This window comes from Gymnoscopelus braueri (genome assembly GCF_963280865.1).
Source record: "Gymnoscopelus braueri genome assembly, chromosome: 23".
In the NCBI taxonomy this organism is placed as follows: domain Eukaryota; kingdom Metazoa; phylum Chordata; class Actinopteri; order Myctophiformes; family Myctophidae; genus Gymnoscopelus; species Gymnoscopelus braueri.
In genome coordinates this window covers 35,861,155-35,877,447 of record NC_137625.1, presented here as the reverse complement: position 1 = coordinate 35,877,447, position 16,293 = coordinate 35,861,155, and the positions used below count along the sequence as shown (strand labels likewise).

At 40.7% G+C, this 16,293-nt stretch overlaps 1 protein-coding gene across 2 annotated transcripts in view; it reads right to left on the bottom strand.

Annotated features, from left to right (window-relative positions):
* LOC308079388 (copine-8) overlaps positions 1–16,293 on the bottom strand; it is a gene marked incomplete at its 5' end in the record, with an annotated part of 106,171 nt that overhangs the window by 56,523 nt on the left and 33,355 nt on the right. For both annotated transcript variants that reach the window (XM_080420847.1, XM_080420848.1), the window contains 3 exons: positions 4,537–4,640; positions 10,924–10,970; positions 15,820–15,860. In XM_080420847.1, the coding sequence (XP_080276973.1) occupies positions 4,537–4,640; positions 10,924–10,970; positions 15,820–15,860 (192 nt within the window). The remainder of the gene's footprint in view (positions 1–4,536; positions 4,641–10,923; positions 10,971–15,819; positions 15,861–16,293) is intronic.

Sequence of the window (16,293 nt, the reverse complement as noted above, 5' to 3'; positions counted from 1 at the left end):
GCTGCAAGACAAGGGGCCATCGCGGTTGGATATTCTTTTCTCTGAGCGACGCACATCGCTACCGGGTGTGTTTGCACACGGTCAGACAAGCGATCAAAACAGATACATTTTCTTTGACCAGATTCACACACACACATTCACACACCGATGGCGGAGGAAACCATGCAAGGCACCAACCTGCTCACCGGGAGCAATTAGGGGTTCAGCGTCTTGCTCAAGGACACTTCAACACTAACTCGGCGGGAGCCCGGGATCGAACAACATTTAAGTTGACGATTAATTGTCACACAAATAATTGCGATTAACAATTTGTGTTAATTTGTGCTGTGTTGTTTTTGGCATTGAACATTGGAACATATTTGCCTTTTTAGGCCTCGCAATAAAAAAATTGCATAGGGCAGATGTGACAAATAACTGAAATATGCAAAGATTTTTTATTTTATTTTATGTAAGAAATGTTTTCAACATGGAAACGATTATGCAAAAATGATTGCGATTATCTCAAATAATTGGGATTAGATCAGGGATCTTCAACGTTTTTCAGGCCAGGGACCAAGGGGTCCCTGGCCTGGCTGAGAGAGAGTTGAAGCAGGGACCCCACCACTACATATTGGATTCATGATAAATGTGTGTTTTCAGACATTTAACGACTTAAACCCTCAATACTTTGAGAACTTGACCTTTTGGCTGTACTTGGTGTCTTGGTCTGCTAATTTTTCCCTGTACACCAAACCTCTTCACGAGAAAAAATATTTTCGTCTAATGTTCCCCCCAGAATAGGGTGGGAGGGTTCAAGTGGACAAGTGGTTAATGTAAAAAAATAAATAAATAAAGTCCCTATCACACAAAGACTTGGCGGACCCGCTGCAGTATCTCTGAGGACCGCCTAGGGGTCCCGGACCCCCAGTTGAAGACCCCCTGGATTAGACGATTATGTAATTATTGTGCCTTCCCTTTATCTGACCTGTTCCGTTTCGTTAGCCTCTCCTCTCCGTCTTCCCTCACAGTGTTACCAGGTTTTGCGAGAGAATTAACTCATTCAATCCAGGAACGCATCTACAAATGTCCTCTAAATCCTAATAGGTTTCTGATATCAGTGGTTCTCAAATGTTTTCATGTCAAGGACCACCCAAAATATGTATTTGGCCGCCGACCCCACATCACAAAATGTTTTGTTCCAGGGACCCACCTAGAAGCAAAGATTTGAGTTAAAAATGTTCTCTTTAAAAATATATATATTTAAAGATTTGGACAAAAAAAAAATAGCAGATCTACAAGCTTGTAGATCTGCTATTTTTTGATAGCCAAAGTATAAAGTAATGGTTATAGCTAAAATCCAAAATGACACGTGCGTTCCCGGATTGAATGGGATAAGCAGGTCTATGAAAACAAGCGAATAGGCCACAGTAAACCTACATGGATCGAATATTTGAAAATAGTCGATCTACAAGCTCACAACGCATCGCAACGCGATGGAATGTGAGCTTGTAGATGGGCAATTTGCGTGAAACATTATTTATATATTTTTCAAACATTTTAACAACACAAATCCCTGGCACAAAATATTTTCAGATGGGGGGGTCCGTGAACAAATACATGTGAGAATTGTATACAATGTCAAATGGGTGGCATTTCTTCCTCGGCCTAGTGGGAATGTGCGTGTGAAATTTCACGGAAATTGCAAGCTGCGTTCATGATTTGAGGCATTTTGTTCAAAACGGACCAATCCTGCAAACTGTGGAAGCCAACCTTAGCCAATCAGGATAGAATATGGGAAATCGGGCAGATCCGGGTTGATCACATGACTATATAGATACTGTGTACCAATTTGCATGAGGTTTGGATAAAATCGGTAGGAGTAATGTAAAAAAAATGGGTTTCGCACAAATCGGCCTCCTGGTGGCGCTATAACAGGCCCATGTGAAAAATTTGGGGCAGAGGTTCTGAATTGGCATCGAGGGAGTGTGTGTGCACAGTTTTGCAGCGAGCGGGCCAACGGTGCCGGAGATTAGCTGGTAACACACGGACAGGACACACACACACACACAGACACGGACGGACGGACAGGGGGTAAAAAATACTCTCTCGCCATGCCTTTCGGCCTGGCGGAGACAATAAGTCCAAATAAGCAACTACACTTAGAAACAAGCCCAAATAAGCAACTACACTTTAGAAACAAGCCAAAATAAGCAACTACACTTTAGAAACAAGCCCAAATAATAAGCAACTACACTTTAGAAACAAGCCCAAATACTTTAGAAACAAGCCCAAATAAGCAACTACATTTTAGAAACAAGCCCAAATACTAAGCAACTACACTTTAGAAACAAGCCCAAATAAGCAACTACACTTTAGAAACAAGCCCAAATAAGCAACTACACTTTAGAAACAAGCCCAAATAAGCATCACTTTAGAAACAAGCCTACGTAAGCAACTACACTTTAGAAACAAGCCTACATAAGCAAAATCCCTGTAACTGCAAGGTTGAGAACTCGCACAAACAATCATTTCACCCACTCTTTACACCTATAATCATGTGATGGGAAGATAGTGTTGATTCTGACTGACACACACACACACACACACACACACACACACACACACACACACACACACACACACACACACACACACACACACACACACACACACACACACACACACACACACACACACACACACACACACACACACACAGTGTTGTAGTGAGAGAGGGGCAATCTGGCATGGTTATGTCAGTAAAGGGTTAAACCACACTAAACAGCAGCCTGAACCACTCACTTAGTACAGTACATGTACAGTAAACACTCAACCAGTGCCCATGTACCTGTCTAACTATTTCAAAAGAGAGAGTCACACCAGAGGGAGCTCCACTGATCTCATTCCCCCCAGATTCGGCACACACATGGGGATGGATTAATTCTACTATTATGCCACCAAAATGTGGTATGCCCTACCACCAGCCATCAAACAGTGTGACTCTCTACCCTCCTTCAAAACCACCATAAAAGAGCACTTGGACCTAGAAGTCTTCTAGCGTGCCAAAATAAATGACCCCCCCACTGTTTTTCTGTAAATATACTTTTACTGCTCCTAGTATTGATGATTTCTTGTATAGTATTGTATGTCTTTATATGTCTTGATGAATTGAATACATAGGACCACGATGGAAACAAGCCCTCAGGGGGCTTTTTGTGTCATTTTTTTGGCGTTATTGACAACTGGTACCTCTGTACTTTGATATACAAGCTCATAGCGCGGCACTCTGTGCCGCGCTATGAGCTTGTACAGTATATCTGCATTTTTTTGGAATAATCGTGGAAAATGTTTGCAAATCTTTGAATATATATATTTTCTTAAAGCGAAATTTTTTAACTCCAATCTTTGCTTCTGGGGGGGTCCCTGGAACAAAATATTTTGAGATGGGGGTCCGCGGCCAAATACATATAATTCTGGGGGTCCTTGACATGAAAAAGTTGGAGCACAACTCCCACGCCCCAACAGAGTAATCACAGACGAGCAGTGGTGGAAAAGTACAATATTTTTTTTACTTAAGTTAAATATTAATATAATGATAATAATAAAAAGCTGATCGTCAGGTCCTCACAGGTTCATACGGGTCCATCTATTTCAAATGGATCAGACCGAGACCCGTGGCAATTGGAACTGATCCGACCCATGCCTGAGGGACAAGTCAATATTTTGGCCACGTATACAGTATATACGTCCTTGGCAGGCAATGTGTTAAAATTCCTTGAATTGTCACTTTAGAAGTGTGCAGATACACTGTATACACGTATACTACTGTATGTTGGTTTGTTTACTGTTGAGTGAGAAAACAATATTGCACATTAAGATAATCATCTGGGGACCCCCCAAAACAGTTTTTGGGGACCCCCAGTTTGGGAACCACTGCTCTTTTAGGCTGCCTTGTTATTGAAGGAAGTGTTGTGGGAGGAGTCTGAAGGTGTGTTGTGGGTGTTAATGCAGTGTTGCTCGGCACACCAGACTTTAAGGGGTTAAGTGATTTTTCTCTCCCTGAAGGCATCTGTCAACTCCTATACCAGAACCTCCATTCATTCTACTGGAGCCTCCGTTGTTATGGGAACCAGCCCTGGATAACTCACTCTCTCACTCTCCCTCTCTCTCCCCCCCTCTCTCTCTCACACACACCAGCTTGTTTCATTTATTCTTATTTATGCTGTGTACACTTTCTTTATGTGTTTTACCACCAAAGTACACATAAGTGTTAGACTTTATTGTGTTTTTTTTATACTTGATGGGTTTTTCTTTTAAACATAATGTCTAATAGAATCATATCCAATCAAAACTCTCTCTCACGCGCACCCGCACACACACACCCACACACACACACACACAATAACTATAGTGTATTATAATCATCATTGTTGTTGTAATAATTGATAGTATCATCACAATACAGAATTATGGTCAAAATACAAATAGGTATTGTGATATTTCATTGTGTCCACGTTGCCAAAGCCCTCGTAAGGCATAAAGAAGAAATGTACTTACAAGTCAAATCGTAAATTCTGTCTTTCTTCGAAGAAGTAATCCAACATGAACTTGCGCACAAAATCGGGGTTCAGCGTGTTGTCGATCACCTCCGTCCTGCCAAACTGTAGAGACCAACAGAACGACATAGACACAAAGATGAGTTACATACTGTAAGAGAAGCAGAGATGAGAACACATGAGAAACTAGAAAAAGTGCTCCTCGGGGCACAGGTCTCCGCCAGGTCAGGTAGGTTATTATGGGCCAGCAATGTTGATGGAATATGAAGAATCGGACAGATCCACCGTGTCATGACTATAGAGATAATGTACCCATTTGCGTGCAAAATCTGTAGGAGTAATATTAAAAAAAGGCCTCCTGGTGGTGCTATAATAGGGCAATGTCAAAAGGGTGGCATTTGTTCCTCAATGTACTGCGAATGTGCGTGCAAAGTTTGCACAGTTTCACCTGGTGGTGCTATAAAAGGCTGATGTGAAAAATGCAGGGCAAAGGTTTTTTCTTGGCTTCTATGGAGTGCGCATACAACGCTTTATACAGATCGGTGCAGTTACTGGTAAAAACTCGAATTAGCCTGTTATAGCGCCACCAAGAGGCTGGTTTGAACATTTTCAAGTGGCATTTCTTCCTGGGCCTAGTGGGAATGTACGCGCACAATTTCACGGAAATCGCACGCTGCGTTCATTATTTGAGGCATTTTGTTCAAAACAAAAGGCAAAATGCCTCCTGCTAAATTTGGAAGCCAATCTTAGCCAATCAGGATGGAATATAAAAAATCTGAAAGACCCGTTTCGTCGATTTGCGTGATGGTTGGACAACATCTGTAGGAGTAATATAAAGAAAATGCTTTGCAGATACCGACCTCCTGGTGGCGCTATAACAGGCCGTTCAGAAAAATTCGGGGCAGAGTTTCTGCTCTGGCATCCAGGGAGTGTGCGTGCACAGTTTCGCTGCAATCGGGCCAACGGTGCCGGAGATTAGCTGATCACAGACAGACGAACACACGCACGGATGGACGGACGGACGGACGGACGGACGGACAGGGTGCAAAACAGTCTCTGCCACGCCTTCGGCCAAGCGGAGACAACTAGAGACGGACCTTTTCTGGATCAGGGCTTTTGTATATATTTTTTTTGTTTTAGTTATTCGCACAATAAAAACAGCATATAAAGGTAAAATTGTAGGACACAGAAATAAGTGCAGGTGAGAAAGGAAACCCATATAGGGCTTATACAAGGTTCTCACCTACTGTAAAGCAATGAGCAAGTAGTAAGTTAAACACAAGACAAGACAAACAACAAGTACCGAGTGTGAAGTTGGCCCACAGGTTGAGAATCACTGGTTTAAAGCTTTCTCGAACCACCCCACCCCCAGCTGTTTTATTTTGAACCCTGATTTGATCTATACTTCCAAGAACAAGTGTCTTGTCTTACTGCCCAATTAACCTTTGGGTTGTAGAATATATCGATAATATATTGATAACGTAATATGAGGGATAGATAGACAAACATATATATGATATTATCATCACATTATACAATAGATAGAGGCATTTGGTCAAAAAATTTTATATTATATTTTGTCCATATCGCCCTTGGTTTGATGAAAACCCGAAGTCAAGTTTTATTCATACATGTTCAAAATCTCTGGCCGAAGGCGGGTACGCTTTTAACGGGAGCTTTTAACGAACAATGTATGACATTAACACTAACGAATGCACAAATGCCGGAGTGTAGGGAGCCGACGGCGGGTTAAGTGAGGTCGCTACCTGGCATTTATCATATTCATGATGGAGGCACATGCCGGCTTATGCAAAACTATGAATAACTGTGAGTGACTGGTGCAGAAGGGCTCCCGCGTGCATTTGCATAATGAATATTCATGCATTTGGAAATCCTGACATGAGTCCCACACATGTACACTGTGCATACCCACAAACATAACACATACAAGCGTTTGTATAACTATACTTGTGAGGAAGTCTTTTTCGGCATTGAAAACAGCTGAAAAATAGCCTACAGATTGGCTATTTTTGGTGCATGACATCAGCGCACAACTACCTATAAAATATGAAAAACTCTAACCCCAAACCTAACCTCTAAATGCCTAATCTCTCAAGAACAGATTCAGAGCTGCACTACTGAATTTGTCGTGAGCCCTGTTCAGAACGTGTGCGCGTTAGCCTACAAGTGGGCGTGCCTTCAGATCAGGAAGCAGGCCGCGCTTTACCCAATCAAATGTAGTGGGCGGGATTTACATCTGTGTGCTCGCTTCCCACTGGAAACCAACAAAAACTCATTTAACAATAGCGTCCTCGGAGCCGACAAAACCACGGAAAGTTAGTAACATTTTAACTTGCTCTTTCATCATAGAAACAAGTGGGCTTATAACACAAACGATCCATGTTCTTTGGGAGACTTGGTGTTAAGTGTTCCGTGGAGAAATATTGTTAGTGGGAATGAAAACAATGGCACACCACCGGAAGTGGAGGGCTGAGGGCAGACCAAAACCCCGGTTTCCAGTCAGCATAGGTCTACTTCATCACTCCTCCCAGAGTCAAATCAAAAGGTAAAAAAAAACAGCAGAGGGCGTTGTTTTTCCATTTTTTTGACGATGGGTTCCCACATTGCTAAATGCCTAATGCCCTTTCCCAATTATAAGCCTAACTTAATAGCCCCCCCCCCCCCCACCAGACCCAATCATGCCCCATAACCAGCATCATCTTCTCCAGTCACAACCTTTCCCTCTCACCCAGAGTCACCAACCTGGGTGTGAAAATGGACCCTCCCTCAACTGAACCTTGACCCATTCAATCCGGGAACGCATCAACAAATGTCTTCTAAATCCTAAACAGGTTTCTGACAAACGTATGTTGCTATAATATCAGTGGTGCTCAAACGTTTTCATGTCAAGGACCCCCCAAAATGATATGCATTTGGCCACCGACCCCCATCTCAAAATATTTAGCTCCAGGGACCTCCAGAAGCAAAGATTTGAATTACACATTTTCGCTTTAAATATATATATATATATATATATATTCAAAGATTTGTACCAATTTTCAAGATTTGTTCAAAAATAGCAGATCTAGCTATGAGCTTGTATATCTGCTATTTTTGAATAGCCAAAGTATAAAATAATGGTTACAGCTAAAATGACACGGATGCGGAACGCATATTGAACGGGTTAAAACATCTTTGTAAAACCTCTTTCTTCCACCTCAGGAACATTTACCAAACTCTGCCCCACACTCTCACCCTGCCAGATGCTGGAAAACTGCTCCACGCCTTTGTTTCCCCCCTTAGGTCTTTTACTCTTTTCCTTGATTGGTTTTTAATCTACTTTTTACCCTAGCCGATGTTTTTTTGTTTTGCCGTTACTGTTTGTATGCCATTGTTTTTGAAACCCTGTAGCACTTCGAGTTTTGCAAAAATGTAAAGTGCGTTATAAATCAAATGTATTATTATTATTAGTATTATTATTATAATTAATATTATTAGTATTAGTAGCCGTATAACTCCCCATAAAACTGGTTGGTCCTCACAATGTAACACGGTAATATAACTCAAAATATCTAATGAAATGACTGCAGTACATACTGCAATAATGTAGTCTCTTTCCTTTGAACATCTGCAATTATGATGTCAAACAAACACGCCAACAGATCTTCTGGCTTGAAGGCACCATTATATTAACTCAAAATTATGTTAAGCCATTAAAACCGGGAAAGCATCCGTGTCATTTAAGATTTTAGCTATTTATATAGCACATTGGTTGGCTATTCAAAAATGGCAGACATACAAGCTCATGGCACATCACTTTGTGTCGTGCTATGAGCTTGTAGATCTGCTATTTTTGAAAATTCATGACATTTGGGCAAATCTTTAATGTTTTCAAGCGAACATTTTTTACTCAAATCTTTACTTCTGGGGGTCCCTGGAACAAAATATTTTGAGATGGGGGTCCTTGATATGAAAAGGTTTGAGAACCACTGATGATTGATTATTGTTTTAGAAGACATTTGTAGAATCAGCCTCAGGTCTTAATGTGTTAATGTCCATAATTCACAAACCTGAATGTCATTTTCCCTTTAAAGTGGTTTGAGTCATCCGTTCGGTTCGGTATGGGAACCGTAAGGCTCCCGGTTTGAACCCCGGCTCCTGCTGGCTTTGTGACGGAGTGTCTTTGAGCAAGACAAGGAACCCCAAGCTGCTCCCGTTGAGTAGGCCTGTCATAATTATTAAATAATCGTCTAATCGCAATTATTTTGCATAATCGTCATAATTGTTTCAATGTTGGAAAAAGGTTTGTACATTTTCAAATATTTTCCAAAAATGGCAGAAATAGCTGATGTACAAGCTGTTTCTGCTACCAAAAAAATTGCAAGTATTAAATGATTACATAATATGTCTTTAATTTATTTGTATATTTATGTTATTTGTCATTTCTGCCCTGTGGAACTTTTAAATCACAAAGCCTAAGAGGCAAACAGAAGTGTATTTTGTATTCATAAGTTCCAATGTTTAATGCCAAGAACACAATTAAATAGTTAATCGCAATAATTTGTATGACAATTAATCGTCAACTTAACACATTGGATGCCTGAATTTTTTTATAACAACTTACCGTGGGTGCCAGCATTCTCCCCATTGACTGACGCTTTGCTGTTTAAAGCTCTAGACTCCACGACGAGCAAATGCACGTAAAAAAAAGCATCCATTCATGTAGCGCTATGACCCTGGCTACATCCTGGAACGATAACATTTCACTCGCGAGTTACAACGGGGGGGGGGGGGGATCGCGCATCGCGCATGACCGGTTTATCCCCACCGGAAACAGATTCGGAGATACAGACGTTTTAAAGAAGGAAATAGACAGGAAGCGGATGGGGAGCCATGTTTTTAAATACGCTTTTGGCACTCCGCGTCACTTTTTGCACCTTTTGCAAAACCGTATATATGCGGTTTTGGCACCCCATGTGTTAAATGTTGTAATCGTGACAGCCTTACTGATGAGCAGGTTGTTGCCTTGTATGGTTTCCCCTGGCGTCACATGTGTGAATGTGTGTGAATGGGTGAATGTAATGCACATTTTGTAAAACTGTAGATAAAGACGCGATAGTGATGCACCATTTACCATTTATAGCAGTGGTTCTCAACCTGTGGGTCGGGACCCCCAGGTGGGTCCCCATAGGATTTTTTTTTTTTGGGGGGGGGGGGTCCCCAGATGACAGTGAAGTGACAATTTAAGGACTTTTTAGACCTCATTAAACGTAAAAAAATAAGGAGAAAAAGACCATTACGACATCAAAAGTAATCAACTATAAAAACTGGTGAAACATTGGCCAAATTGTCAAATAATATATAAGAAAGAGGCAAACATTTTTAAAAGAGCCGATCTACAAGCTCACAACGCCTCGCAACGCCTCACAATATGCATCTGTGGAACCGAGTCAAACTAAAGGTAATGCCTCAACAGCTACAATCCAAGTGCTTGTCAGGGGGGGGGGGGGATCCCCAGTTCAAATATGATATTTTATGGTGTCACCACCTGAAAAGGTAGAGAACCACTGATTTATAGTAATCATCCATTGTTTTGTTTTTTCAAAGCGAGAATGACTTACTGCGAGTAGAAAAAGCTACCGTCCCGTTTTGTATTTCAGGGTAGTAACATGCTTATTACTGGTGGTGCACAAGTATAAATCAGGCTTAAAACGTAAATACATAGAACCTGTCCTGCTGCGTCCTGACATCACTCCCGCTACCCCTGGGTCACAGCTTTGTTTTTTGTATTGGAACTCCCATAGGGGAATCATAGATGGCGTCATATAAGAACTGTGTTCCAAAAATAAACAAACCACCCCGGTGATAAATAAAATATATATATTTATATATGACCCTAACCCTTTGATTGGATAAATCAGTATTTTTCAGAGATGATGCTTCATATCCATACGAGTAAAAAAGTTGGGGTGGTTTGTTTATTTCTGGAACACAGTTCTAATATGACGCGATCCAATTCCCCTATGGGAATTACAATAAAAAATTGCGGCAGTGATCAGACCCATAAGAGAGAGAGAGTTATGACACGCTTTGATCTCGCCGCAAAGCGGGCCGCTATGGGCTATATCCAAACATTGGAACTATATCATTGAGAAAGAACGGGCATTTCCGCATTCCATTCTTACAATGGGAGTCAACGCTACGTGTCGTCACTCTCATACTACTGTAGATCACGCTGGCAGTGATGTCAGACTTCGGTGCTCTATTATCTGAAGGGAGTCCTAACTAAAACTAAAACAATGATGGAGCTTTGTATGTACGACAAAGAATTTCACCCTCTGGTTTTTCCACATGTGATGTGAAAATAAAGTTGTGCTGAGCCACTCACCTCTCTCCATTCCTTGTTGCCGACTCCTTGCGTGTAGAGAACACAGACTGTGGAACACATAGAAACATTAGTTAATTAGAGAACACAGACTGTGGAACACATAGAAACATTAGTTCATTAGAGAACACAGACTGTGGAACACATAGAAACATTAGTTCATTAGAGAACACAGACTGTGGAACACATAGAAACATTAGTTCATTAGAGAACACAGACTGTGGAACACATAGAAACATTAGTTCATTAGAGAACACAGACTGTGGAACACATAGAAACATTAGTTCAATAGAGAACACAGACTGTGGAACACATAGAAACATTAGTTCATTAGAGTACACAGACTGTGGAACACATAGAAACATTAGTTCATTAGAGAACACAGACTGTGGAACACATAGAAACATTAGTTCAATAGAGAACACAGACTGTGGAACACATAGAAACATTAGTTCATTAGAGAACACATACTGTGGAACACATAGAAACGGTTCATTACCACGACAGCTGTACAACCAATCATCTCAAAGCAACTGATCCTTATAAACCTTAACACATTTAAAGAAACCTTGTATCTCCATATTTATTCTTTAGTTTTTGTTTGCAAAAATAGCCAATCTACAAGCTCACAATGCGTCTCCATTCGACGCATAGTGAGCTTGTAAATTAGCTTGTCATTTTCAATCTGGAGAGAGTTGGAAACTTTCTCCCAAAATAGGGAATGTTGAAAGTGGTTAAGACTGTCTGTGGGTTTTATAAACATTTAACCAATGAAGTATTATGAAGTATTAAGTATTAACAAGAGCTTGTGACTAATAATAACTACATTGGATCAACTGGAACGCAGGTTCTGTTTTCCATTTCCCGAAAAAGAGAAACCTTGGACATACAAGGTTGCCAATCTTACATTTGTCAACGTTTATTTTAAATTTTTTCATAAATCCGTGCCATTGAACACCCTTTACGTCTGTGTGTGGGTTGTACAAATATTGAACCAACGAAAAGTATTAAAAAGCGCTTCTGACTAAACCTCATAACTCCAATGGATCGTTGGCGTTCAAAGCACATAACTCCAACTCTTGAAAAGTTCATATATTGGACATTAGAGATGCGCGGATCGCGGTTTTAGCCGTGGTTGCCGCGAATAACCGCAGTGTGGGTGGATTTGGGTCAATCAAATATAATCATGAATTAATATTGAATAAACCGCAGGTGAAATAATGCGTGAAATAAATTATCTTATCTAGGCCTATTATAGCTTTTAAAAAGCACGAAATCTCGCTGTGCGTGTAGTATTTGAAATATTACGTCATTTTCCATCAGGCACAAATTAGCCACCTACTACACGTGCTTTGCGTGCACTGTGTTGTTGTTTGGAAGCGGAAGGAGGACCCCTTGCCGGCAAAGGCAGCTAATGCTATAGTGAGAGAGAAACTTAATGGAGGATTTAAAACTAAAAACTAAAAAAGAAGGGAGGAACAAAAGTTTGCCGTGGGAGTGATTTAGTGAAGTTCTTAATCCTGCCGACGACTGGATATATGTCTTATGAAAAGTTGCGATGTGAGAAAGTGATGGAAGAAGGAGGTTTTTCTGTTACCATGGATACAGATGTATACAGTCACTACATCGGTGATGGCGACAGTGGTGAGTGACATTGTTTGTTCAAGTACGTATCCATGTAGAAAACCATGTGCATCCCTGCAGCGGATCTACATGCGGATCGTGTGACGAAAAAGCCCATCCGCACATCTCTATTGGGACATATAGTTGGCTTCTGTCCGACAGCAGACATATGCTGCATCCGTTTCCACCACAATTTCAGTGTCACAGTAACTTTTAAGGCCCCCGTTGGAATATGATGTATAATATAATAAAAAGGTCTAAATTACATCACTCGACAATCTAAAAGGCAACATCAAAGTACATCAGGCTCAGAAACTGCCTTATTGTGATGGTTGTAAAACATAATTTCAGAGTAATATGTCGTATTCCTCCTCCTCACACAAAATAGGCAAATGAAATTACTGAACTCATCAGAGTTCTTTGATGTTCTCTTCAGGTGGCCGCGCGCACACACTGGGACACTAATAATAACCAGGCTTACACAACTAGACCACACACACACACACACACACACACACACACACACACACACACACACACACACACACACACACACACACACACACACACACACACACACACACACACACACACACACACACACACACACACACACACACACACACACACACACACACACACACACACACACACACAGTTTGTATTACTATACAAATCTTTGAATATATAAAGCAAACATTTGAAACTCATATCTTCTGGGGATTCTACAAATGTCTTCTAAACTCTAACAGTTTTTCTTTTTTAAACGTATGTTGCTATAATTTTTTTCATGTCAAGGACCCCCAAAATTATACGTATTTGGCCACGGACCCCCATCTTAAAATATTTAGTTCCAGGGATTTTGACAGCCAATTCTGATTAAGTCTTAGTCTTTTGAATAACACACCATTTAGTTTTAGTCCTATTTTAGTCATCTGAAATAGTTTAGTCTTCGTTGACTAAATATACAATTCGTAGTCTTTTAGTCTTTAAGTCTTAACACTGTCTACAAGGGCTTGTAGATCAGCTATTTTTCGGTGCACGACACCAGCGCACAACTAAGTGTAAATCAGGCAAACTGTAACTCTATCTCTAATCCCTAAACCTATAAATGTCTAATCCTAAAACCTATAACTGCAACCTGAATCTGTTTCCCAATGGTAAACGTATCTCTAACAATCTTTTATCAACCATAAAACAAAGTTGTATTTCTTGTGAGGAGCAGGAACACGGTCCTCACAACCTCCATTTCTCAAATTCTACTATGCACACACACACACACACACACACACACACACACACACACACACACACTTTACTACGTTCATTCAAACCTCAACCATCGCCACTACACCCCTAAACTTAGACTTTACCCTGATTAAAAGCCAAATCTTTACCCTAATTCCAAGCCAAACTACAGACGACGCAATGGACATGAGAGAGAGGTTGTACGTAGGCTGTATGATGAGTACATATGCTGTTTGTGGACGACAGCTCACCATTCAAACTTATAGGCCGGCACCCGAGCATGGACTACTGGACTTCCTGACGAACCACCACCAACTGATGGTGAGAATGGGAGACATCACGTCAGACACCCTGACTAGGGTTGGGATCGTTTGAGATTTTAACGATTCCGGTTCCTTTTTATAAACGGCTCCCTTTAACGCCTCCTATAGGGGGTTCCAAATGGACCCTTACATGGTGGTTATGGTGGTCCTTGAAATTAAAACGTTTGAGAACCACTGGTATTATAATTGTATAGCAGATGTTAAGTCCACATACTGTACCAGCTCTGACAGTGTGAAAAAACCCGGAAACGGTTCCAAAATGTGATGGAATCGATTCCTGGTTCATTACCTCCTGACCCTCAGGACTGCATGCTGAGTCCTCTCCTCTACTTATAAAAGAAGGAATTTAAAAAATTCCAAAAAGGTAGCACATCCAAAAAAATTCAATTAGATGGAGGACAAATTACTCACATTTCCACTTTTTTTATTGGCACACCAATAAATTGAACGCTTACGCGTTTCGGCTATGAGCCTTCCTCAGAGCATCCTCTCCTCTACTCCCTGTACACACACACACACACACACACACACAACTCCAATTGGGCTGACCCAAATTGTTCAAATATTCGAAGCTTTGTTCGCTGGCACGGGATTCGAACATGAAAAAAAAAAAGACGACTATTCTGTCGTTTTTATTTTTTTTAAGGCCTGTGTGCCTTACCTTGCACCTCAACGTCATACGTTCTATAGGTCAGCCCTACACTCCAATGTCAACGGGAGTACACTGAGGACTCTAGCTGGAACCAAAACACTAAAGATATAACTACAGACCACTCAAAACAATCTGGTAAGACGGCTATAGTCTTACCAGACCCCCCCCCCCCCCACCAAGGACTCACCTAACCCCAAATCACTTTACACCACAAAGCTCACAACGCATCGCTTTGCGGTGCCTTGTGAACTTGCAGATCTGCCATTTTCGATTAGACAAAGTATAAAATAATAGGGCTAAAGTGGTTAATGTAGGCTTTGTTTTACACATCTAAATCTACAACAACAGATATTTTCAAATAATTGTAGTGGAGTAAAAAGTTAAATATTTGTAGGTGGATTACAAGTGTAGTGGATTGAAAAGTACTCAAGTTAAAGGGGAATTTTGCCGCACAGTTTATTTGTACCTTTTCTATGATGTTATGATATCCTAGGATGAATGGTACAGTAAAAAAAATCCTAACTTGATCCCAGGTCCGCCACAGCTAAAAACGCGCGCCAATAGGCCTTGCGCTAGATCGCATATTTTGATAGCTATTTATTTTTATCTGATGTTCATAGTTGAATGCGCACCACTGGAAGTCTCGCTAGATGAGATTTCAATCTCGTCTAGCGAGACTTCCGGTGGGGCGCATTCAAGACAATCACGTTGCATAGTGTTCTGTCACTATGAACATCAGATCTCACAAAAAAATTAGAAAAAAAGAAGCTATTACTATTGGCGCACGTTTTTATCTGTGGCGGACCCGGGATGGAGTTATGAAATGTTTCTACTGTACCATTCATCCTAGGATATCATAACATCATAGAAAAGGTACGATTTTTTTTTTTACTTAAGTACATTACTTGAGTAAATGTACTTAGTTACTTTCCACTACTGGTTAGTAGATGATGGAGAGATACAGCCATTAGTACAGATGGTGGAGAGATACAGCCATTAGTATAGATGGTTGAGCGACACAGCCAGTGTGAGGAACAAAGACATGGCTCTTACTTGGGTCTGATTTGGAGAAGGTATCTCTGTCCAGTAGGTTTCTATGGAGACACAAAGAGAGAAAGACTGTGGTCAGAACATCAGTCATACAGCTGTGACAGCGATGTGTTCACATTAGGATTATAATAGTTTACCAAAGCTAACAAGATGACAAAAAGACTAGAATTGACAAAACATTTTACTTACCTGGAAAAAAAAAAAATGCGGCGTTTCCAAAAACAAGAACTAACTTTTTTGTGTCTCATCTATTTATTTATATTTACTCATGTTTCAATACAATATTCAATCAAAGCCACTAGTAGCCGCTGGTAGCTTCCTTTCCGAATAGACTGTCGGTCTGTCTGTCTGTCGGTCTGTACATTTTCAGGGTTTCCACCTGAAAGGGTAATGCCAATAATGACTCATCTCGGACTGGCGGCTGGAGTTCCTGACTAACAAGGTGTTTTATTTATTTATTAATTATGATTCCTCAGG